The following is a 25,691-nucleotide window of genomic DNA, read 5'->3' as shown; positions in this document are numbered from 1 at the left end:
GTGACTGAGGATCTGTTCAGTCATTGGCCAGCAGTTATGGAGGCGGGTCAAAACAAAAATAAAGATGGAGGTTCTTCAGTTTGCAAGGATTCTTCACTTAATCAAACTTTTTGATTTCACTGATCAATTCTGAACGTCTGTATAACGTTCAACCCTTTTTACTGCTGCTGTGATATGGTGGAGGGACGCTGTAAGATGGTTACTGGTTATGAGGTACGGTGATAAGTCTTTGTGACATATAGAGTAACAGTAAAACAGTGTGAGAAGCAATGTGTATCACGCTAAAAGTTGTTTGTATGAGAATGCATTCATCCAACCACATTTTAATGAGTTTCTGTTTCATTGCTGCTGAACGATTGTTCGCCAGAGACCGGCTACGGTGGCCGTTTTGGTTCAGTCTTTTCCCTTTTATTCAGACTAAAGAATCTCAGAGCAAACTGAAGTTCAGTGTGAATGTAAAATAACTGAAACCACCTCCAAAGATTTCGGATTATCGGGGAAAAGGAACTCTGATTCACTTTAAGTGGAACAAATGTGTCCAGTCTGAATATACCGAATACATGAAATGAAATCATTAAATGGACCACATTTTACTTCACTATCAATCCAGTTTGATGGGATTTGTGTAAATATGATGCACTTATTTGTAATAATATTGTTGATACTATGTAGAAAGCAGTAAAAATTAAAACTACAGAACAATTTTCTTTCATAAACCTTGAATATTGAATTGATTTTAAGATGTTCCTCAAAGGTTTAAGTTACCAAGTGGTTCCAAATTATCTAGATTTTCTGTTTGGATCCTATTGTCCCTTAGGATATCTACCTCTTTGTCTGCAGAAGCAACAATATTCAACCTATATGTCATTTATAATGACAGAACATCATATTTATGCTGCTATTATGGGATGGGTTCAAAAGCATCACCATCAAATGTGAAAAAATACAGTTTATCATCGATAAATCCTACATAGTGTTCCCTCACTATATCAGGGTTCACTTTTTGCAGTCTCACTGATTTTTTCAGTGTAATTTTTGATTCTTTTTTTTAAAAGGTAACCTAAATCAACTTTTTTTGTCTGTTGACCTCTATAAATTGGGCTTTAAAAGTGCTTGCCACATTTTTGACAAATTAAAATGAACTTGTTTAATTCTTGAAAATATAGTCAAAAACCGTCTGTGTGCTGCCCCCTACAGGTTGAATCGATGTATTACATTTGAATATCATGATTGGTCAAAACTAGGGCTGTCAGATTTGTCGCATTAAAAACGCATTAATCTGACATGTGCTTGACGCCGACAATTTTTTTGACGCATTAATCGCGGATTTTTTTCATATGTGCCTTTCCATACCGCGCGCTCGGGCGTCCCGCCCCGTAACTCACCGGCTGCTCTCACTAGATCACAGGCGGGTCTTCAACCACCGAGCTGCGAGCTAAAACCGGCCGGCGCTAGGACCTGGAGAGCTCCTGCACCCTAACCCGGCTCCGGTTCGCGTCCAGTACCACGTCTGGTGGTACCGGCTCGCGTCAGGCGCCGCGTCCCGAGAGCTGCGGACCCACAACGTTCCCAACACCAAGCGCACCGGGGGACGTTTTAAATGTTCTGGAGGTTTAAGCGTGATCCAACCACAGCAGAGCGGTCTGTCTGCCGGCATATTCATCCGTGAGCTCCGCTGGACACGTCGCTGCATCGAGCTGCAGCCAGAGAACGCGGCGGCAGTAACAGACTGTCAAACTATCCACAGAGTATCCCGCTTTTCTCAGTCTTTAATGTTTTAAAAAACAAAAGTTAATTGGAAATGATAAATCTCTATTTCATTTATTACTGTAGTTCAGCAGAGGAGGAAAAGATTTGGTCCTGACAAAAAATGAACATGAAAGTGTTATGGAAATGTTATTTTTGATGTTTTTTTTAATTTTATTTTACTGAACGTTGATTGAAGTTTTGAATTTAAAATGCCCTTCACTTGCACTTGGGCTTTTGTTAGGCATTTTATGTTACAGCCTTTTATTGTTAAGAAAGTTTATCTCAATACAATGATACAAAATAAAGTATTTCTGATGAAAACTATTAATTTTACCATTCTTGTTTTCATAATTAATGTATAACTGTTAAATTGTTAAACTGTTAAACTGTTAAATTCCACATTTTTTTCCTTAAAAAAAGGCCACATATTGATTTGCGATTAATCGCGAGTTAACTTAGGACACAATGCGATTAATCGTGATTAATAAATTAATCGCCTGACAGCTCTAGTCAAAATATTTAAGTCCCACGTTATTTCAGACTTTCAGACTATTATTTCTGACTTTTTAGAGCCTTAAACATCTGTAATCCTACTTCCTGGATTTCATCTTTTGCAAGTTATTTTTAGAACAAAACCCCTCCCATAAATGAGGGAACATTCACCGTGAATAAAGACTTTCAATTCTCATTTTGTTTGTGTGTGTTTGTACTAACTGGCAGGGATGTAGTGCCTGGATCAGCATGACAGCGAACCCATTAGCCAACTTATCGGTGAAACTCATGGCTCCGTATACAAACGCTCCGCTTTGCTGCAGAGACAAAGAGGAGCGGGTCAGCTAAACGCACGCAAGCAGGCCAAGAAATGTGACCCACAATCCCACCGTCTGGTCGGCGATCAGCTCGGCCGTCATCGCGAGCGAGATGACCAGGATGGTCGCGGAGCCGGCTCCCAGCAGCACGGCGGCGCCGTAGATCTGCTGGCCCATCTTGTCATCCAGCAGCACCCAGTAGGAGAACGCCATGATCAGCAGCAGCCCTACGAAGTAGGTGAGCTGCAGAGAAGTTGAATCAGGTTAACCACTTCCTTTTATATCCAAAAAAAAAACATGAGAAGAATCAGAGCAAGTCAACTTCCTTTTACAGAACAAGAACAGTTCTGTTGAAAAAGTGATGAGACATAATTTAAAAATCCTGCCAGCACTGGTTATTTTTTAAACTGAAGAAAGTTTGTTAAAGTTAAAAGAAAAAAAGCAAATAAAATGAGTTTATAAAAGTGACGCATACAGATTCTGTTTGTGGAAAGCTACATTGCTTACAGCCTTTCCGATGAGTTTACTGAGAGTCTTCATGATGAAGGAGGACAGGAAGCCACTGAGGTACATGACCAATGGGATGGTTGCAATGAAATTCTGTCAAGGGGAACAAGAAGTGATGAGGGAAGAGACACAACAAGAACAGAAACTCTCAGTGACAGAAAGAGCGTTTACCTTAGGAAGCTGAAGAGTGTTGAGAAGATACATGGAGATGTACGTCTGAGACAGATTGACGATTAACCTGGTGGACATGTAAAGCAGAGCCACCTGCAGAGACGCACAGGAACGCCTTCTATTAACGTCCTGAAGAGGGAAACTACTTTTGTTTCCAGTCAGCTGACGGCCCAACCTGGTAGAAGGAAGGCTGCAGAAGCCAACATTTCCACTGAAGAAAAGGAGAAGAAGTGTTGGAGGACGGCAGCAGGGGCCTCCGCTCACCCTCCTCCTCACCCTCCTCCTCCTCCTCCTCCTTAGATCCAGGTTTCCGGCTTTCTGTGGTTCCGAGGTGAAAGATGACGGAGAAGAGAGCGCCGATTCCGAGCACGATCAACGCCAGATTCTACCATCAGACATGAGAAAAAGGAAAAGCTGCTCTGTTTTTAAACATCTTTTTCTCCTCATGACCAGCGTGAGGGTCAGGCCTCCTCACCCTGAAGACCGGGACGTCTGCCGGTCCCAGAGCGTCACTGAGCGGGTCGCCCCCTCCCCCCTGGACGTGGAACAGCAAGTAAGCCACAGCGAACACCGTGATGTTGGCGATGACGGTGAAAGCGTACCTGCTCCCGAGCAGAAACAGAGTTAAGAGCCTGTCTGACACACGATCGGTTGATTCATTGTTACACGTCTGGTGTCCGTTTCAGATTTTTTCTTTATTGCAAGTTATAAAATGACCAATCAGATGTCTCAATAAAAGTGTGCAATCACACATTCTAAACGTTTGGTTGACAGATTCACTCGAGCTCACTTTCAGGTGGTGGGGGTGTGGTCATGGCCATAGAAACGCTGCCAATCACTGCTTAGGGTGAATCTGAATTCTTCCCCTCTGGCTTCTCCCTACCCCTTTAACAAAGAGGCATTTGAAGCGAAAGGGGTGTCCGAAATAGATTTTTATGGGTAGAGCGAAGAGACTTTGAGTTCTGTATCCCTCTGCCGGTAGGGTGGGGCACGAGGTGGTGAAAAGGCGTTTTTCTTCACATGGGTGGGCTCTGTAGCACGTAAATGTAAGTAATAACTTGTTGCTGTATTATGACTTTTTAAAATGATAAAACCGATGTTATCATGTATTTACAAACGCTAACAGCTCTGCGCTAACGTAGCTGACCGGCAACTTTTTTTTACACTATTCTACTGAATTTTTTCCTAACTTCCCATTTGGAGGGATAAATGTAGAGGTAGGGAGAAGCTGTAGGAAGAGAGAAGAATTCAGGTTTAGCCTTACTGACAATATCTGGCCCCACACAACAACAGAAATGGCAGCAGAATTGTCTTCCTATCACTGGAGGCTGAAGTAAACCCTTTTCTACAGTTAGCGTCCCATTCACCGAGTCTAGTTCTCTTATGCAGGCACTGGGCGTGGCACTCTCACGGTTTACCTGTACGCTGTGAGTTCCACTTTATCATGTTCACAGGAAACCAGCTCAGGGATGAGCGACAGGTGAGAGATTTGCGTGGCGGCCCAGCCGAACTGGAATATGATGATAAATGGGGAGAAGTAGACCAGGCTGGCCCACTGAGGGGTGTTGGACGTGCAGCCCAGACACTGGTTGAAGATGAAGGCAAAGGAGACTCCCACGCTCAGCGTGCCTAAAGAGGAAACACAGAAACAACAGAAATGACTTTTTTATGCCATTTCGACTAATAATGTTTCAGATTCTCTAACTAAACAAGTTATCACTTGCTTTTTAACCAATGGAAACACTTAAAGTCCCACTCCGATCATCTTTTGATCTATTGGAAAAGCATTCCCAGTCGTATTTTAATTATAATTTGCTGTTTTTAGGGAAATATTTAAAAACTCGTGTTGTTTTCTAGAACATAGTTTCTGCAGAGTGCCAGGAGTTCATCAGAAAGTCACATTTGAATAGAATAGAATAGAAAATACTTTATTAATCCCTTTGGAAATCCTCAGGGAAATTCAGGAGCTGTTAGTGGAGTAAGCCTGAGCTCATTTCCCATCATCCATTGGTGTACAGCTCCTCACAACATCAACCTAACATTACCGGTGGAACCCAAAATGGTGAGCAACATTGGAGCTATCCAGGCGAACAGTTTGGGAGAGATTGCAGCTCAGACGAGGAAAACGAAGACATACATGGATATATTTGTCTACAAATGGATGCATCAGCATGGAACAAAAATGAAGACTTTGGTCTGCCGGTTACATTTTCTACGCAAAAAATATGCTTTTCCAACTGGATTTTTTGTCTGCTCCTGATTCACATTGATTTGAATAAAGAAATACAATTATTATCTAAATTTCCATTATACATGTGCTCCCTCACCATAAAAATGCCAAAAGAACATGTTAAAAGCACCATTTTCCTTGGAGTGGGTCTCAAACATTGCAGTGTCAGTTAAGCTTCAGAGCTCTGTGCGTGCTTCATCATCTCTATCTGAGAGTCACGAGGTCGTCCTTCTTTTTACTACACCAGCTCAGTTACATCTCGTTAAACCGCTATTGTTAAAGCTCTTCTGAAAAGGGAAGAGATGTAAAGTTACACAAACTGCCTCAGTCAGATCATGTGTCAACAAAAACATCAAACTACTCAAGTATTGAGTGTCTGCAGTCACATACATCAAGAAGTATCAGATCTGTGCAAACAGACGTTGAAACTAAATAGCTGATGCATTTTTTAATGCTGATGTGGTTTTCAGTGAAGCTTCCTTGTTGTTCTACTTTCTCTTTCTTCTTTTCGGTAAGTCTGGTCTGTTGCAGGAGGGGGTCAGATCTGTCCACACTCCCCTCCTCAGAACAAGTCGGTTCCTCTGGTCCGTTTCCTACAGAAATTAATGGATCTGTCTGGATGCTGTCAGGACTGGATGAACTAACAATTAGACAATAATGAATGGTTAAGCTTTCAAAGATCAATGAAAGTGATGTTTTTTTATCATGATGGAGGACATAAATAAAGAAAATTAAGATTTAAATTGCATTTCTGAGTATTTCTTTATTTAAATCATTGTAAATTAAGATCAGATGAAGAAGTACAATTGGAGAAAGCTTGTATCTGTGATGTAGGTGCTACAATCAGTGGGGTAACGAGCTCCCTGCTTCACTCCTTTTTGATGCATCCACAAATAGGTCCATGTACGTCTCTGTTCTCCTTGTCCGAGCTGGAATCTGGCAAAAACTGGATAGCTCCAATATTGTTCGCCATTTTTGTTGCGATTGTAACATTAGGTTGGGGTTGTGAGGGGCTGTAAGCTAGCAGGAGAGAGTGTAAACATAGGGATGATGGGACATGAGGGCAGGCTTACTCTCACCAAAACTCAGAAGTTCATTAATTAACTAAAAACTAAACCACTAAAACAATCATCATTAATGCTTTTAAAATAAAAATCAAAAGATGACTGCTGAAGGACTGGCCGGGTAGCAGCTTGTGTTATTAGAGTTTTGAATAAAAGTGTAGAAAAATAAAACAGACTAGGATATTCACTAATGAGACTTCTCTGTGTCCTAAATAAAAACAATAACACTTGTTTATAGGGTGGCCGCATGTTTGAACTAATTTCACCTGTAACCACAACTTCCCACAGAAGTTGAGTATCAAACTGCATGTAAACACACCTAATCATGTGTATTTGTCTAAAAGCTGAAACATTTTTTTTTAATTTGGAAGTAGTTTAGGCTTTTATTTCAAGGATCCATTTACCAAATGTAAAGAGTTTGTAGATCTGATGATTATTTTCTACCATGATTCAAAAAACCAGAAGTTTGATGAGTCAGCGTGTTTTTACAGAGAAAATATAAAAAATATATACAACTCTAGGAAACCATAAACATGCAGAACAACTGTCCCTGAATCTGACAATGCACATGACTGACTATAAACTCACTGTAAGTACAATTTATTCCAAGAGGTAAATCATTTCTACATCTTATGACACAGAGAGGTTGTGCTCAAGAGTCATTCGTCCAGCTCAGCGTTTAACTTACCCACTAAATGCCATGTCTTCCTTTTCCCATAGTTTCCACAGCCCGGGGTTTGGTCCGACTCGTAGCCGATTAAAGGAGTACAGATCCCATCTGCGATCTGACCGACCAGTAACAACAGGCCTGCATCACACACACAGCATTAATAATGAAAGTCTGCACTTAGAAATTGCATGAAGTAACACTCAGTTTGTTAATTGTGTTAATTAACTGGAATTGTAAGGAAAATTTATGAATAAAATTTCTAAAAAGCTTTAAAAAAAGATAGGGAGACACAGAGAATGAGAGATATTTTAGTTGAGAGTTCAAAAAGATGAACAAAAACACTAAAAATGGTTGCAAAATAGTAAATACAAAGCAACCAATATAATGAGAACCTAAAACCATGAATGGTGACAAACACTAATTGAAAAGAAGTTCTAAAAACTGATCAAGATATGCTGAGGGACTTTGACAAATTGCATTAAAAACTATTTTAATGGGACATCAGAACAAAAAAAGATTTAAAAAAATTTGCTTCTTGTGTGCACCACTCACTATCTGGTGCTCACACCATATAGTATTAAAAATTAAGAAGGACAAAAATTCATGTAAAGGGGGAAAATACCCCAAACCTGGCAACTTCAGTGAAACTAGAGGTTCTACATCAGGAGAAACGCAAATCTCAGGATATCCTAGACCAGCGCTCTGCAACCTGTGGCTTTAGATCCATATGTTCTCTTTTATCTCTCCATGGTGGCTCCTTGGACAAACATAAAATAATTCATGAAGACTGCAGACCCAGCCATGTCGACCCTCAGAGTCAGCAGCTCCCTGAGGACTACCTAAAGAAAACAAATAAATAAAGCCCCCAAACTAAGACTATCAAGGTCCAACCCTAAACTAAAATAACAAAACCCAGAAGTGTAAGACTACTGAGGACAAAGAGGGGAAAAAAGAACTAAATAAATAAATAAAAGAAAAGAAAATAGCATTTAAAACTGAGAATTACTTCATTCGCATTTATTTAATTTAGATTAGTTAAATGTATAAATTGATGCTGAGGTGAACATAGATGATAAACTAGGTAGGTTTTTACATCCCTGTTGACGTCTTGTTTGCTCAACTCTACCTCCAAAATGCACAGATTTTATATGCAAAGCAAAACTTTGGTAAAAAGTTTGATCTTTTATGTTGTTGCACAACATTGGTTACTAGCTCCCCTGAGCTGCACTGAGATGACATGGGGTGGCAGTGGCTCAGGATTGGTGATTCGCTCCCAGCTTTCATTGTGTCCTTGGGCAACACACTTAACCCTCTTTGTCTCAAATGTGGCTCCACTGGTGTGTGAATGCATATGAATGTCCCGGTGATGGACAGAGGGACCGTAGGCGCATACTGGCAGCCACACCTCTGTCAGTCTGCCCAAGGGTAGCTGTGGCTACATCAGCAGCTCACCTTCACTAAGTATGACTGTGGAGTGAATGAATAATGGCTATACAATGTGTCTTGGGCATTTGAAAAAGCGCAGAGAAATCCAATCCATTATTAAAATTTGTATTATTATGAACTTGTTTGGCACAGAGCATCTTTTATTTTGAAAATAATAAGGAAAAAAATAAATTTTGAGATATGTTAGGTTCTTTTTATAGTTTTGCTTTTGTTTGTGCCCCCAAAAATAGGCATAATTGCTTTTTTTTAAGAAACTAAATCCAAATTTATTTAAGACTAAAGTAAGACTATATGGCTCCTTTTCGGCTTTGATCAGTAGAAAACCAACCCAATTGCTCTTTTACCTGTTTAAGACAGCAGGTTCCTGCTCCAGACTCATTGGTTTCATTTAAACATAAATAAATAAATAAATAATTCTGTCTGCTTGTAACTTGAGAGGAAATCCTCAAACTGAAAGTGTTAACCAGCATGTTCACACCTCAGACCAAAAAAACCTTATTAGCGGTCAGGACTCACCCGCGTTAGTGTTGTAGAAGCCCAGCACGGAATGGTAGAAGACCAGCAGGTAGGTGAACCACATAGAGGCGCACAGGTCATTCAGAAAGTGACCCACCGCGTAGCTCAGCTTCCTGACTACAGGCAGAGACCGCCGCTCACTGTCCGGCATGATGGTGGTGGCTCATGCAAGCTCGTGGCGCGCTTTCGTTTATTTAAAAAAGAAGAGCCAGAAAAAATAAATGACAGAATGCTCCCGTTCCCTTTACGTGTTAGTCTAGTGAGACATGACCGCTCTCTGCAGGGCTACGAGCTCCAGCGGGAGGCTGGACAAAAACATGATTACTCCAATCTTTGTACCCATTTCCTCTCGGAATCAGGTGACAGCGAGAAACGGTGAAGCCATGATGCGAATCAGAGGAGGAACCAAAACCAAAACGGAGGAATGGTCAGAAAAAGAAAAAAAATCTCAGCCGATCCTTCCTGAGTAATGGGTTCTACAAGTCCCTACTTAACCAGCTGTTAGGGTTATAACCTGACATCGCGAGATCACGCCGCTCGTCAACACGAACGAAAACTTCACGTCGGCTAACTTCTGACAACTCTCGGAACCAAACGTAAGAATGACAGCGCCACCGAAAGGCCCATGGAGCAGTACGACCCGCTGTTACCGGCTCCGACAGAAAACACTCACAACAAACACGTCATGACGCTGCAACGGTGGGCCTCATGGGAGTGACGTCATCACGGAAGGAAATGAAAAAAGAACCAATGGCGGACTGCGTTCAGCCGATACCATGGTGAAGAAGGGCGGGGGGATTCACGTGACTATTTTATAAGTAAAATCACGTGACGATTTCAAACATAGATAATATATCTTTTAAGTAACTTTCTGAATAAGAGGTTCGTTTTTATTTGGAAAAATAAATTGTAGGAATGTTTTTCTTTCAATATATTTTTCCTGTTTTCGATACACGACCCCACCATCAAACAGAAAAATGTGTGTGGAAATGGTCAGAGCATTGTGTTTACATTTAATATACTTTAATAAAATGAGACACCCATTTCTAGTCAATAAAAAATAAATTAACAGTTTTTTAAAAATATATTCTTTATCCTAGCCTCTAAAAGTACTTTTCCTGTTAGAGTGCAGCCTTAAGAAATAAGTTCCAGTAGAGCAAATAGTTGACTTTCAAAGAGAATGACCAAAGTTCTCAATTCTCTGAAAAGCTTAGGGTGTGTACTAACCACTTTACTTTGTATTGTTCAAAACAAAAGTATAAGCAATAAAACTATTTTTCCTTAATAATTCTTTGTTAGCTGTAAAATTTCTAAATAACCTGAACATAAAAAACATTTTTGTGTATGGAAAAAAAATAAATAAAAATAAATCCCTGCATTTTGGGCACTAATGCTAAAAATAACAGCTTTATAAGCTGTTGTGATTCACACAGACCAAAATGCATAATTGTGTCACATTTCTTCATAAGCTGATGAAAATCTGACAGTCATGACTGAGGTTTCAGTATTTGGACTTCTGCTTTCACACAAAGCTTCTCACATCTGTCACTGTCTGAAAAGTGTTGCACAAGTTTATACACTTACGCTGCTCTCCCACCATGTTTTACCCAGTTGAGACAATTTTGCAAATGTATCAATTATTCCAAGTGCAAAAATACAACATGCTTAAATAAAGGATACAGATTATGTTTGGTTGTTTATTTTTCCAATGTCATTATCCAACTTTGAGAGCTCCAACAGGAGAAAAAGAAGAAAATAAACAACTTAAAAATAACAGAGGAACACACTAAAATCTACAAAAAATATCCTCTTTGAAACAAGATTGAGGGGGTGAGTAATAAAAAGGCTCCGTATAGTTTTTTCAGCTCAAAACCTGTGCTGAAAAACCTTTTTAGATCCAAATTAAAATATGAAAAAAATAAAAGGTTTTACATAAACATACCTGTAAAAGTTTTGATTCTGTTTTTTTCTACTGAGGGTAAATGGGTATTACAGTGACTGCAGTTGGTGCAGACTGAGTCACTTACTGTGTAGTATTTTTGACCTGAGGAAATGAAAACTGTACCACAGCTGCATGGAGTCTCTTCAGTTTGAGTTCAACATTGTGCAGCAAGTATTGTGTTGGGTTTTCTAAGAGCGCATGACACGCGATCCCTCGCTTTTGGAGTCCATTCTTTCTCTCCTCAGAAATGCTTTTCTCTCCTCTGAGCCAGTCAGTAAGGAAGAAGAAAAAAAAAAGAGCATTTAATACAATCCATCATCTATTCAGTCAGTCACAGCCTCTGCAGATCCACATCCAGTCCTTTCTGCAGCCATAAATATATGAAGTCCACAGCTATTCAGTTCTATCCCAGGGTTCAAGTCTGTGGTGAATGAATAGCCTTTACTCTGCGTTTGCTCAGTCCACAGCGACAATAGCCAGCAGATCAGGGAGGAAATGCTTGTTTAGCCTGCTGCTCCACCACATCACAGGGACTCCATCGGGAGAGGAGAGAGGACAAGCTGAAGGAGGAGAACAGATGGGAAACAGAAAAAAAACGAGGACGAAAGCCAAGGTTTCGGTTTCATCTCATTTTCATTTGTGTCTCTGGAGAGCTTTCCTCTTCCTCCTCTTGAAGAAACAGCAGCACCTGCAACACAAGTCAGTCACAGACTTTACCAACGGTTTTCATTTCCCGTTTCTGATGTTCTTTTGTTTATTTAAACAACACATCTGTGTCTAAGATCAACCAAATTTTCAAAGTTCTCATTTAATGGTTAATTTTTCCCATATTTAAAGACCCACTCTGATGAAAATCGTGTTTTTACATTTTCTTGTAGCATCTTTTTGATGATGGAGGACATATATATAGGTTTCTGTAATCCTGATTCTCTTAAAATACTGTTTTCTACATCTAGCATCTCATATGTGCTTTGTGAGAGTATCTCTGCTGAGCTTTTGGGTTTTATCCAAGACTACCAAAATCCTTATGCTATGATGAATGTGTGTGTGAGTGTGAGTGCATGTTTTTACTTCGTATCATCAGCTACTTCCACCTCCACATTAGCTGCGATTGGTGCGTTAGAGTGTCCGGCGGTGGGGTCATCTGTGTTCAGTTCTCCATTTGTTGAACTCATCACCTGAGAGGAGGAATTGTAAAAGAAACCTCATGACCAAAAATATATAAATAAATGAGACAAAGTATTTCAAAAATGTGTATTATGATTTATTTTAAGTTAAAAAAATAATTTGGAATGATTGTTACTGAAACAAAGGAAATGCACAATCTATGAGAAATGGAAAAGCTGAGAAACAGGAAGGATGACATCTTTAACATCATAACACTCTAGCGATGAAACACAATCATTCAACTTGAACAATTCTCAGGAAAAAAAATGACTACAGCTACCACACTTTTGTTTTGATTAGATAGTATGAAAGCTGATGAAATTCCAGGTCCTTTTCAGGCCAAGGGTAAAAATAATAGACCTTTTATGTTCTTCTTTGATGCACAAAGGGATTGATAGAATTGTAGTTCTAATAAATACCAACAGTCAGTGCAAAAGTCCTTGATGAAGGTCTGAATGCCATTGAAACACTGCTGCTACACTCAAAAAATAGGGGCTTTCAGTTTGTTTGGGCTTGTGTTAAAAAAAGAGCTACTGGAAGAACTGAAATAAGAACTAATGAATCATCTCTTGTTCTCAACAAGCCACAAGAACGACACTGTTCCCATTCGAAAGGGCTTTTAGAATGAGAGTGCATACCTGGTTTTTGGCCTGTGCTGCTTTCTCTCGACTGCTTGCTGGAAGTGGAGTCTCTGTTGTCACTGGACCAATGGGAGTGGGCTACACAGAAAGACAAGGGTTACATCACAAGAGTTTTCCTGTTACAATGAAGCTAGAACTCCACATAGAAGTAGATAAACTCTGAGGCAAAGTACTTACTAAATGTCAATGCCTACCATATTAATTGCAATGACTGTTTTTGAATTTGAGTAAAGTTTTTTTTAAAGCGAAAAAATACATTTAGAGGGGTTTCACAAGGTCAATGTCCATATAAATGCAGTTTAACTGCCTTGTGTTGAATAAACTGGAAATATTAAATAGAAATAAATGTAATCCAGTTTTTCTTTTCAAAGTTAAAACATTCTGAAAAAAAATGTATTTGTCAAGAAGTTCTTTATAAGAATAAAAAAAAACTTAATTTGGTAGTCCTTTTATTGTGGCAGACACAGTTCTCCAAGAGAAGAACTTCTGTAATAAAAAAAAAGTTACGTTTCAGAATAAAACTAGCATCTGTACATTTCTTATTCTGGCTTCAGAGTAAAAAGTATGTTGAGATCCTGTATTGACTTTTTGTGCAACCCTTCCGCTCTCCTTAGCTTGTTTACATTAAAAGTGGGGTCATCTGGACCCCACAAGACAGTGCGCTGAATTTTTTTTTATCTTTAATTTTTGAGTTTCACTCAAGTCCATGGCAGACATAAAATCCTGTCCACATTTGTCCACATTTGTCATGGAAGTGAATCACACATCAATATGTGGTTGGAGTCATCTGGACCTCAAAGAGAGCGGAATGGCTAAACTAAAATCTTGAGTTATAATTAAAACACAAACCCATATTTAAATTCAATCTCAAAGTACTACTGTACCGTTATTGTATTAAGTTTCTGATAAATTCACTTAAAAAAAGTTCTAGCAAATATTTCCTGCTAATTTTCTTTAGCTCTTAGTACTATTTTGCATTAATTATTTTTCTGAGAACTATTGTTTTTGAGTGTTTTTTTGTGTTACTGATTTAGCACAAAATTTGGCATAGAGTTACCTTAATATTCCCTCTTTAAGAAAAGCCAAAACCCAAGATTTTAAAATATTTATTGTATGTACATAATAGTATTTTCTATGTACCTCTCAAGTTAAAATACTGCATTTTGTGTACGAACAGCCGATATCGTTGAGACTGGGACAAATTGAAAATTAATATATTTTTTTTAACAATTGAGCGTATGGTCGCCATCTTTAAAAATGGCTGCTATTTTGGATTTTTCTTGTGGTAAACATACTTTTCTGAAAGTGAGGATCCGAAGGTACTTTCATGGTAAGTTTGATGCTTGTACCACAAAAATTACAGAATCGTAAATTTAAAGAAATTACTTTAAAGTTGTTTAACATTTTAGATAAACCACAATAAAACTAAATCTTAAATTTTGGTAGATACAAGTTGACTTTCAGCCATTTCCATTCCACTTCAATCTGTGCTTGAAGTTGAGGTCATCATGGAAGTAGCACAAAGTCACCCCTCCCACATACTAACCAGCGGTTTCCCAGTCCAATCGTACTGGAAATCGAACACATATCCATTTCTGTCGAACAGATCCGTGAAGAGTTTCCTCAGATAGTCATAATCTGGCTTCTCAAAGAAGTCGAGTCGACGTACATATCGCAGGTAGGTGGCCATCTCTTCTGTTGCAAACACAGATGTGGTTCATGCACGTTTTAGAGGCAGACAACAAACACAAAATCAGATCAACAGAGGGTTATTGTAGCTCTAAATAAGTCAAGTTATGTTTCCAAACCTGGGAAACTCTCACAGAGCACTTCTATTGGTGTGTCTCTCTTTGTGTCTCCTATCTTCTGGTAGCGTTCCTTTAGAGTATCAGCCTGAGACAAGAAACAGATGGAATGATTTTCACGAAAGGTAATCCGTCATATTTTGTAGATAAAAAGGACAGAATAAAATGGAATAAGACACATGATCTGGTCTGTGACCTTTAGTCCCTGCCAGGGCAGGCTGCCTCTGAGAAAGTACATGAACATGTGGCCTAAAGCTTCCAGGTCGTCTCGTCTGCTTTGCTCTGGGAAACAAATGGGAGATAGATTGGTCTCTATTAGCATTTACTAAACACATTATCATGTGGAAGTGCACGATTCCACCAGAAGCAGGAAGCCTCACCTTTCCCCAGATGCGTGTTGATGCTCATGTATCTGGCAGTCCCTGTCAAACTCTTGTGCTCTCTGTATGGGATGTGTTTCTTGGTCTCAGGGTCAATGTACTCTTTTGCCAAGCCGAAGTCTATGATGTGAATAGTGTGCTGCCTTTTGGAGCCGGGTCGGCCCACTAGAAAGTTCTCCGGCTTGACGTCGCGGTAGATGAGGCTCCTGGTGTGAACGAACTCCATGCGAGTTATCTGAGGGACAAAAGAGATTTGGATTTAGAGCCAGAAAATGAAGAAAACCGAAGTAAAGAAAAGGGCTGAAGGATTACCAGTTGTATGGCTATCATGAGTACAGTCTTCAGGGAGAAGGTTCTATCACAGAGGTCAAACAGATCTTCTAAGCTTGGTCCCAAAAGCTCCAGAACCATGGCGTTGTACTTTCCACATGGTCCAAAGTAGAACACCTGAGGTATGCCTTCTGAATAAGCAGCAGAAAGAGGTCGAACAGCTTATTAGAAACATCTCGTGTGTATCCGACAGCTTCAACAAACCAAACAATCAGAGGTGTCATGACGAATCCATTAATAAATGGCAGAATTCATCCATGACTGTTTGAGATTACACAGAAACTGTAAGGTTCAATTCCGAAGGCTTTGCAGCAGATGAGGGTTAGGGTCTGACTCCAGAGGCAAAGCCAGTAAACTAGTCTGACCTTTCATCAGATTTGCACAAAGCCGCAGTGTTGTTTAGTATTTTCCAGTGCAAAATACAACACAGGTCTGAGAATCTTTAGTGTTGTAACAGGTGGCTCAACTCGCCAACTTCCTCTTTTTCATTAAAAACATAGTTGTAGACAACATCTGGAGGGAACTGCTTAAAAGTTTTGAACATCACTATGATGATAGGGACAAAAATAATCCAGACAGAGGGAAAAAAAGCAGGAAATTGTAACATGTAATCCCTTAATTATAGATTCCTAAATAAACTGTTTATTACTAGAGCAAGAATTTGCTAAAAATATTCATGTGGTTGTGTCAATGCCAAACTTAGTTGGTGTGTAAATACTGTACAGTCATCAAAAACACAGGTCAAAGAGAAACTGTGTAATTAAAGAAAAACAGCCAGCATAGACGAATGAACCCGATCCTCACCTGAGCTTCCCAGCTGTTTGTAAAAGCGATATTCTAGGTGGAGCTGAGGGGCCCGAGACTTCACCGGCTCCTACGGAAGATCACACCAGAGTCAGTGTCTGGCAGCAGATACGTTTGACTAAATGTCTCACAAAATGTGAGATCACCATCAAAAGTAATGGCATTTTTGCACCCAAATAGTGTTCTTTTATTTTTTTATTTTGAAATTACAATTATCAACCCTCATACAATCTAGGGTAAAAAAAAAAGTAAAGAATCATTTGAACTTTTCTGCTCGATTAGAATTAAGAATTCATTAAGCGTTTTTCAATTAAGAACCAATCTATACTAAACTTTCAACAGAATTCATAAAATCCAAGAAGCTTTCCTGATAAACCTGTGGCACCACTTTCATTTCTATTTGTATTTCTCAAATGCAGCATCACTAGTGGATTAAAGAATGAATGTAAAGCTTCACCTAAAAGTGCTGTGCAACAGAAAAACTCTCTTTGGGATTATTAAGAGTTAGTTTAAATGGATTATATACTCAGTTTAAGAGTCATTGGCAAATATTCTGATGGAGCAAAAATGTTACAGCAGAGGTTTAAAATTCAGGATAAAAAACTATTCGCACTTTGTTTGTAGGAACATTAAGCACAAAAATGTGAGGATGAATCCATGTTCGTAACTCCCAGTTTGGGTTTTTGCTTGAGACCCACTCCAATGAAAATTATGTTTTTAACATGTTCTTGTAACATTTTTCTCATGATAGAGAACATTTATAAAAAGAATTGAGGATGAAAAACTCAGCTTCAGTTTTTCTTTATCTAAAATCACATTGGATCAGGAGTGAATGAAAACCAGCGCTTTGAAAAAGCTCAGATTGGTGATGCAGCAACTGAAATGAGCGGGCCAAAGTCTCCTTGCTCCGCTACGATTCTGATGTATCCACTTGCAGACAAATACGTCTTCATTTTCCTCATCTGAGCTGACATCTGGCTCTAAACTGTACGGCTTTATTTCTCACCTTTATTTTTCTCTCCTTGCTACTCTAATAATTGTGAGGTCCTATCAGCTAGCAGTTGACAGTTTAAACAAAGGGCTGATGGGAAATTAGTGGAGGCTAACTTCCGTGTCAACAGTCCTGCCACAAGTCAAAGGTGAATTTCGAATGATCTCATGCTGCTCTGCAGAAAATATGTCTTAAAAAAATGAAAGAGGCTTTTAGATTTTTGGCTAAAAACGGCATAATCATAATATTAAAACCACTGGGAATTATTTTACTATAGAAGAAAAAACTGCAGTGGAACTTTAAAACCAGCTTAATAATAAGGAGTGATAATTATATGTAGTGGATTTTTAATATTGTTGCATTTTAAGAAGTTGGCCATCTTCACAGCCCAAGCTGGTGACAAAAGAATAACTCAACAATTTAGGGATTTGTTTCTTGGGGGAGGATTTTAGGTCATTCAAATCACTGTTTATGGCAACACATGGTCAATTCTGTAGGTAAACAACACCTTTGTTTACATGTATGCCATAATAGAGTAAAAAATGTCAAAAATGAATTTAAGTGTTTTAGTGTAACACGAATATACGCGATTACATTTTCCAAGATATTCTGAAGCTTCAGAATGTACTTTTACAGAAAATATCTGTAGAAGACAATGACCCCCATTACACTGAATATAACATTTCTCATTGCAGGCAAGAAAATGAAGTTTGTCCGCATTATTTAGAGATATTGTATTTTTAGCAGGATATTACAGGTCAAAAGGGCTGGGCGACATGGCCAAATTATAAAATCTCAGATTTTTTTTCTACCAAATTTGTTCTCAGATTTTAGTTAATTTTTTTCTCCCTTCCTTTTCTTTCTTTAACAAAATTACAGACTATATTTAGCACACTTTGAATACAATGTGCAACTAAAAATAAGTAGTAAAATGTTTGTAGATCAATGCAGCAGGTGTTTTGTGAGATGCTACCAGCTTCTGAGCAAAATGCAGCAATCGGAGGTTTCAAACATCAATACTGAGATAAAGAAATGTGTATTTACCAGTTTGATGGCCACGTATTCATTGGTGTACAGGTTCTTTCCAAGTCGCAGCTCTCCAAAGTTCCCACATCCTATCTTCTTCCCCACTCGGAAGTTTGGTCCCACCATCAGCACTCCGGAGTTGGAGCCAGCACCTCGTCCGCCATATTTCCCAGACATCCTTTTCCCTTCCTCGGCCTCGCCCTTCCCTCCACCTCCCGCTCCTCCAACTCCCCGCTTGTCAAAGTCCATCAGCTTGTGATAGCCCGGCCTCTCCACGATTAGGCTGATTCCATGCAACCAAACAGGAGAAAAAAAAACCCAAACCACCAAGACGGCTGCCTAGTGTTCACCTATAGAGGTGATGAGGATCGGCTCGCTGCCACATAAACGTGTTCTGACAGGGACTGAGTTAATGAAGTCACTATAGATCCAAATCCAAAAACACTATTTGTCCCCGCAGGAACTGTGAGATGCAGAAATGAATAGGAGATGGAAGTTAACAGGAATGACACATCACTTATTTTAAGATAGTGATGGAGGATTGTGGTCTGAAGCTAACAAACTGCAAACATAAAGCTGGAAAACGTCTGTCGCTTCAGGCCCCATGCCAATGTTGAAGAACAAAAATGTAGCTTAGAGGCTCCCTTTGACGCAGAACCTGCACAGAAGATCATCTATTTTAAAGGCAAGAGGTCAAAAACAAAAAAAAATAAACAGGTGTAAGTAAATGCTTGACTTTTGCTTCATAGGAGCAACACAGGCGCTCGGTCCTCTAAACCATCCCGAGACGAGTTTCATCCATAAGTGCAAACGTTGTGTTAGAGGACCTGGAGAAAGACAGGAAAAAAGACAATTGTTAAGCATTTTTTTTTCATAGTCTTAAAGCATTTAAATCAGAAGATATTCAAATAGTGTAAAACCAGAAATAACTCATCTAAAAGGAATGATCATTTTCCACTAAACATGTTTGGTTCTTCGGTAGTCCTCCCTCCTGCTTTCAGTTCTTTGCAAGTTTTGAATCAAATTTATCGATTAATTATTTATTGATTCAACTAAAACAGTCAACTTAGAATCAAGAACGTAGAGTGAACTGTCTTTAAAAGGCAAATTGAAAACAATAAAGATATTTTGACTGATACAGTTGATTGATTCACAAAAAAATAAAAGATTTTTCCACAGGAACCTCATCATCATATTAAAAACAGCCCAGAAAGTTTATCTTCTTTAATTCCTTGGGTATTTATTGTTTTACACTATGCTAAAATCTGGATTGTTCTCCTCTTGTTCGTCCTTTAGAGCAAAGTTAGATTACACCAGAGCTGAACGTGCATTTAAAAGTTAGAAACGGCTCATGACCTTCAGGAGAAACTTTAATATTTCTTTAACCACGAGGGCCTTGATTTGAATTAACACTATTTTGATGGAACAGTTCAGGCAAAAATGGGAAATAGGAAAAACGGGTCTAAATATGTAAGTTTTGTACATGAAAGAAACAAAAAAGAAAAAGCTTATCAACTGTGTTTACATATTTATATCAATTTTTTATCAATAATTAGGAGTGGAAAAATGTTTTTTTATGCAGACTTAATTCTTACCGGTATGTTGTCAAATTTAAAAACACTGATCAGAGAGATCAGGGCGTAATTTAGAGATTATAAAAGTATTGAGTCCAGGTCAGCTCAGTCCAGACTGGCTTCAGGCTTTCAGCCCCTTCAAAATAAGAGATAAACAGATTGGATCAATCTGATCTGCTGTTAAGTGGTGATCCTCTCACTTTCAGGCTGAAGAACAAACTTGAAAAAAGCCATGTAGATAACAAGCCCTTATAAACTGTTCGGCATTAAAATGAGCACCAGGTTCTGCAGTTGTATGATATATATATTTTTTATTATCATTATTAAAACTGGTCAAGCGTTTAAGACTTGTTGACTAACTCCTAACTAGTTCATTTTATTGTTTGTGATCTCTCCATATCTAAATGCCATTGCCAACATAACAACATTTGATTCAATTTCAAGTTAAAAGTTCATAATGAAAAAAAATCAAACAACTATGAAGTAATTTATACCCAACAAAACATAAACTTTCAGAAAAAGAAAGTTACATTGATTCTAAAATTTGATGAACAGATATTAATTTTCTAAGTAAATTCCAATTATTTAATGATTAACCAATATCTATATTTTTAATTTTACTAAACACAAGTTGAATTGATATTTCTATTTTTTCTCTCTTTCAGTTGGCCAAAACAAACTTCTGTTGTGAATTAGGACCAAGTTTATACAACAAAACAAATGATTCCTGGGAAAATGCAAGAAACTGATGACAGCAAAGGACACATCACTACTAACAAATCACTAGAAAGTAAAACAAATATGTGTAGTAAATTATAAAATAAACCCCATGATTCTAAAGCACTTGAATGCTTAGGAACTTAGAAACCTGAAACTGTAGATGTGGGAACACCACCTAAAAGTCAGTGTAGGGCTTAAAAAAGGTACAAATATATGTTTTAAATAGCCCAGCTACAGCCTTTCGATCCAAGCCTTCAGTTACACCATCCAAACCAGGTCAGACTCGATTTAGTCTCTGCAACAAAGCCTGCTGCCACACCAAGCAATACACTTGGAAAAAACTAAAAAATCAATGACTCTAATACATGCAAGCATGTTAGGCCTCTGCATGGAGCAGACACTGTGGCTTCTGCTACAGAGTATTTAGAACTCTTAAATAAGCAGAAATAAAAAAGCTCTGCAACTAAAATGAATTTAATACTGCAGTAACTACTTATGAATGATAGAAACACAGCTGTCTCATTACCAAAGTTTCATTTAAATTGTGCAGAAGGCTCCATACTAAATCTAACACATTTATCAAAGTTTTGATTTTGTTTCAAGAAAAAAAAAACTTTACTTATATTGTTTTTTTTTCATTGTTTCTGTAATGAGTTTGAAATTATTGTGTGTTTTGTCCTGTATTTTTAAATCTATGCTTGAAATAAACCAATTTAAAAATGTGCAGCAAAAACTGTCAATTCTATGCTTAATTGGCATCTTCGAAAGCATGTTTCAAAATCAAGGCACGGGGGCCGAATCCGGCCCTCTAGGTAATTTTATCCGGCCCTCCAAATATTGTTATTAGTGTCCCAATGTTATCTTGCGCTTTGTAACTTGTATAATTTTGACAAAATATATTTTTACGGACTGTAAAATATTTAAAGTTATTTAAGGTTTAAGTTGATTTTTTTCTGGAATAATTTTCCGGCTTTTTTATTCATGTGTTTTTAAAGTTTTAAAAATGTCGTTTTAGAGTGTTCAATAAATGTTTATCCTGTTCGGCCTGCAACTTAAGGTTTGTTTTGGATTTTGGCCCCTTATGCGATTGAGTTTGACACCCCTGTTCTAATGTAATGACGATTCTTTGGGTTCACCGACCCACTTTGAGGACAGCGTGAAAGAATAATGTCTATGGACAACAGAATATATAACCAAAGACCAAACTCTCTCCTGAAACAAGCTGGAAGACAACACTAGAAAGCTCAAACCTTATGTAGGTTAGATTTTTTACCAATTAAACCTCTGTCCTGTGAATATATATAATCATCCATTATAATTAACATTTACCAATATAGTTTCCCTATTTCAGATTTAGTTTTAAAACTTTGAACTATTAAAAACAGTGTATAATGGCACACAAACCGTGTTTATGGACCCAAAATAGAACACTGCATGACTTGAGACCAAACAAAAGCCTTTTTAAAGAAGTTTATGTATAAACAAATATACAGCAGAAGCGTCCAGCTGATAACAATGTGAATGTGCTGCTGCTTCTTCATACAAACTTCCTGAAACATGCCTCACACACAGGCTCTTCCTCCCCTCACTTTGCTGTACATCTTTTCATGCCTCCAGCCAGTTATCAATAATCTGAATAGAAGACCTCAGAAACTCATTCTAGTTTGAAAATCTATTGAGTTAAGTCAGATTTATCATTTCCAAACACGAGAACCTTGGCAGGAAACTTTGGTGTGCAAGAAAACTAAGGAAGAGCTCTTTGATAAACGTTAAATGTGAAACAAATTTAGAAAATATCACCCCAGTTTGGCCTTGACACTCTTCAGCTCATTTGTGTCGCCTCTAGTCTAGTTCAAGTCTGAGTACAAGTGGAGACTAAACAAAACACATAAAAATCAAGCATTTTTATTAGCAATCAAGCAAGCTGACAGCGTTTTTAAAAACAACTTAATGAGGGCGATTCTAACTAAAGAGCAACGGTCTAGGTGGCTAATTTAGCTAACGTTAACTCAGAAGACTGCTCTGAATTTCAACGTTAAAGAAGCATTTTCCGCTTAGTCAGATAGTCATTTGTCTGCTCCTAAAGTTCTGGTCGCTGCTTTCTTTTTTACCTTCATTGTGTTTCCGAACTTTCAATGAAGACAGGCGGCACAGGAAGTTGTGCTAAGGCCACAGTAGTTTGTGTTTGGCCTCAGGTTAGCTTAATGCTAACTTCAGTCAAATTCATTTACGTGTTACGGAGGTGAAAATATAAAAGAGCAGCAGATTAGACACCGAGTTCCCTGACAGAAGAACTTGTAACGATTGTGTTTAAGGCTAACTGTTCATAGAAAACCCCCCGAACAACCCGAACCATTGAATGGCTGGTGGTCGCAGCTGAGAGGAAGCTAACATGCTAGCCAGCTCGGTAGCTAGCCAGTGAGAACTACCGCTGAATTTCCGTTCATGTTATCAGCCTGAAACGCCGCAAAACAACATTTTTACAATCATATCAACGCGACGCCTCAAATGTAAATGACGTACCTTAAACTACTGTCTCCTTTTGGACACTTCTGCGGCTTTGAACACATTGTTATCGTTTTCTTCATGGGCTTTCTCAGCTCATCTTTTTTTTCCTGTGGGATGTTTGGCTAACCAGCTGAACAGCATCGTCAGTGACCGTAACGCAGTTTGCGTTGCACGTGCGCCTCTGCATGGCACTCCAGGGTAAGAGCGCGTGTACTCAGCTTTATGGAATATCACATGGATGATCTGCGTGACTGTGCGTTTGCGTCAGATTCGGGCAGTAAAACCGATTTGTATTCATTTGATAAACTTTGGTACCATATTGGTTTATTTTTAATTAGTAGCATCTCTTTAAAGGAGAAACTATATATAGCATTGTTGTACAATGTTGTACTTTGGGTTATTTCCCATAAATTAACTGATTTTTCATGGAAAAATATGAGCAAAAAAGTAGTACATTAAGTTTATATTTATACCTAAATATAGTTTACATAAAGTCCCACTACAACTATATAATATTTTCCCAACGGTCTGTTTTTATGGTTATAGACATTTGCCAGCCCCAAAAGCCTGTTTGCTTTTTATTTAAAAACATTTCAAGACATATTTTCAGCAGTATGATGGAGTATTATGGGCACAAAATAAATACATAAATAAAATAAAGCAATGTTACAAGATATAAAGTCAAAAATGTATAACTTTTTCCTTGTAAATGTATTTTTTCCATATATTTGAATTTTTTCTTGTAAATTCACTTGTTTTAAAGTAATAATTCAATAACGTTTAACTTTGAAACAGGTAAATAAACAAGAAAAAAATTATAAATTTAAACTTATGACTTTTAAAGTCATAAATATGACTTTTTTCTCATGAATTTACACTTTATATAAATGTATATAAATTTACGAGTTTTAAAGTTTTGAATTTATGACTTAAAAAGTTGCGAATTTATGACTTTAAAACAAGTACATTTATTTGAGAAAATGTTATAAATTTAGCCTATGACCTTCAAAGTCACAACGTTATTCTTGTAATTTTACAGCTATGACTTTTTTCGTATAAAGTTACAACTTTTTTTTTTTTCAAAAAATGTATGTGTTTTAAATAACTTTTAAAGTCATAAATATACGACTATTCTCACAATTTAACAGTTAGGTTTAGTCTATTAAAATTTTTTATCGTAAATTTACTTGTTTTTGAGTTGTAAATTTATGAATTTTTAAGTAGTAAATTTATTACTTTAAAATACATAAATTTACAAAAATTTACGAGTAATAAATTTAGCCTATGACTTTTAAAGTCATAAATACACAACTTTGTGTTCATAATTTAACAGTTACGACTTTTTTCTAATAAATGTATGTGTCTTAAACATTGACTGGAAAAATAGTCATTTTATTTTTATATAAAGTCAATGGTTTTAAAGTAGTAGATTTACACCTGTTACAGTCATATATTTAAGTCTTTAAAACACATACATTTAGGAGAAAAAATGTCATAGATTTAGCCTTTGAATTTTAAAGTTATAAATATACAATTTTATTCATGTAATTTAGGAATTACAACTTTTATTTCTCTTAAGTTTTATGTGTTTTAAAGTCATAGCGCTCAGACTTTTAAAGTCATAAATTTGTGACTTTAAAACACGTAAATTTATTAGAAAAAAAGTCATACATTTTTCTTTATGACTTACAACTTTGATTTTGTAATTTAACAGTTACAACTTTTTTTCTTGAAAATGTACGACTTTAAAGTTGCAATTTTTTTTTTTTTTTTTTGCTTGTAAAATGGTCATAATATTCCATCGTACAAGAGAGCATCAGACGCTTGGTAGAAATTCCCCTCTTGCTGTTGGCGCAGAAGTTAGCTCTGCCAATTTCCCAGCATTTCTTTGTTCACACTACTATCTCCTTTTAGCTTATAGCACATCACAAGACCAAGCTAATATTAGCGTAGCAAAAAAACGGAGAACTATCAGAACTGTGCAATCGTACAGCCAGATGTTTGCTCAGATGAGGAAAATTTTGACATTAATGGATCTATTTGTCTACAAGTGGATGCTTCAGAATTGTAGTGGAGCAGGGCGACCTTGACCCACCCATGGCAGTTGCTGCGTCACAAACCCGAGCTTTTCCTATCCATGTCTTTTTGTTTGTTCCAATTTAAATAAACAAATACTTAAAAACACAGTTTTAACCTTCAATTATTTAATAAATGTCCTCCACAGTGAGAAAAGCAGGCTACAAGAACATGCTACAAACACAATTTTTCATTGTAGTAGGTCTTTATGTGTAGCAATAAACCAGGGGTCTGCAACCTGAGGCTCACATGAGGCTTTTTTACTCTTCTATCGTAGCTCTTCGGTTCATGAAAAATAAAATGCTTTTCATTTAAAAAAAAAAAACATCCATCCATTTTCAGAACATGGAATCCCTATTGGGGTCAAAGGGCCATTGGAGTTTGTGGTCACATGTACATATATATACATATTAACAGTATATATACACTGCTCACAAAAATTAAAGGAACATTTTTTTTATATTGGGCCTGGCATGAATTGAATTAACCCTGTCTGATCATTTTCTTGTTGGTTAATCAGCTGAGGGCCTCGTTAATCAATTTCAGCTGTATTGGTGTTCATGGA

At 37.6% G+C, this 25,691-nt stretch overlaps 2 protein-coding genes across 4 annotated transcripts in view; both read right to left on the bottom strand.

The window, feature by feature from the left end:
* The window catches only part of LOC112144319 (major facilitator superfamily domain-containing protein 12), a 12,033-nt gene extending 2,152 nt beyond the window's left edge, over positions 1–9,881 (bottom strand). Inside the window, exons 1-9 of the mRNA XM_024268811.2 lie at positions 9,163–9,881; positions 7,219–7,338; positions 4,655–4,865; positions 3,712–3,838; positions 3,412–3,621; positions 3,237–3,329; positions 3,066–3,158; positions 2,631–2,801; positions 2,464–2,558 (exon numbers count right to left, since the gene is read on the bottom strand). Coding sequence (XP_024124579.1) covers positions 2,464–2,558; positions 2,631–2,801; positions 3,066–3,158; positions 3,237–3,329; positions 3,412–3,621; positions 3,712–3,838; positions 4,655–4,865; positions 7,219–7,338; positions 9,163–9,313 — 1,271 coding nt within the window. The 5' untranslated portion in view covers positions 9,314–9,881. The remainder of the gene's footprint in view (positions 1–2,463; positions 2,559–2,630; positions 2,802–3,065; positions 3,159–3,236; positions 3,330–3,411; positions 3,622–3,711; positions 3,839–4,654; positions 4,866–7,218; positions 7,339–9,162) is intronic.
* Positions 9,882–10,839: 958 nt separating this feature from the next.
* LOC112144333 (casein kinase I) lies at positions 10,840–23,258 on the bottom strand. 3 transcript variants are annotated; one of them, XM_024268833.2, is made up of 11 exons: positions 23,066–23,258; positions 18,267–19,075; positions 16,232–16,301; positions 15,410–15,558; positions 15,098–15,332; positions 14,914–14,999; positions 14,721–14,805; positions 14,459–14,607; positions 12,910–12,990; positions 12,176–12,282; positions 10,840–11,792 (listed from the first exon to the last, which is right to left on the bottom strand). In XM_024268833.2, the coding sequence occupies exons 2-11, from the start codon at positions 18,495–18,497 to the stop codon at positions 11,738–11,740; spliced, it is 1,248 nt and encodes a 415-aa protein (XP_024124601.1). In that variant the 5' UTR covers positions 18,498–19,075; positions 23,066–23,258; the 3' UTR covers positions 10,840–11,737. The 3 variants fall into 3 exon arrangements, with proteins under 3 accessions (XP_024124601.1, XP_024124604.1, XP_036072201.1); XM_024268836.1 differs by having other exon boundaries at positions 14,459–14,604; XM_036216308.1 differs by lacking the exon at positions 23,066–23,258 and adding an exon at positions 22,654–22,785.
* Positions 23,259–25,691: the final 2,433 nt, after the last annotated feature.

The sequence above is a fragment of the Oryzias melastigma genome, linkage group LG17 (genome assembly GCF_002922805.2).
Source record: "Oryzias melastigma strain HK-1 linkage group LG17, ASM292280v2, whole genome shotgun sequence".
In the NCBI taxonomy this organism is placed as follows: Eukaryota; Metazoa; Chordata; class Actinopteri; order Beloniformes; family Adrianichthyidae; genus Oryzias; species Oryzias melastigma.
This window is presented reverse-complemented; position numbering and strand designations above follow the sequence as displayed.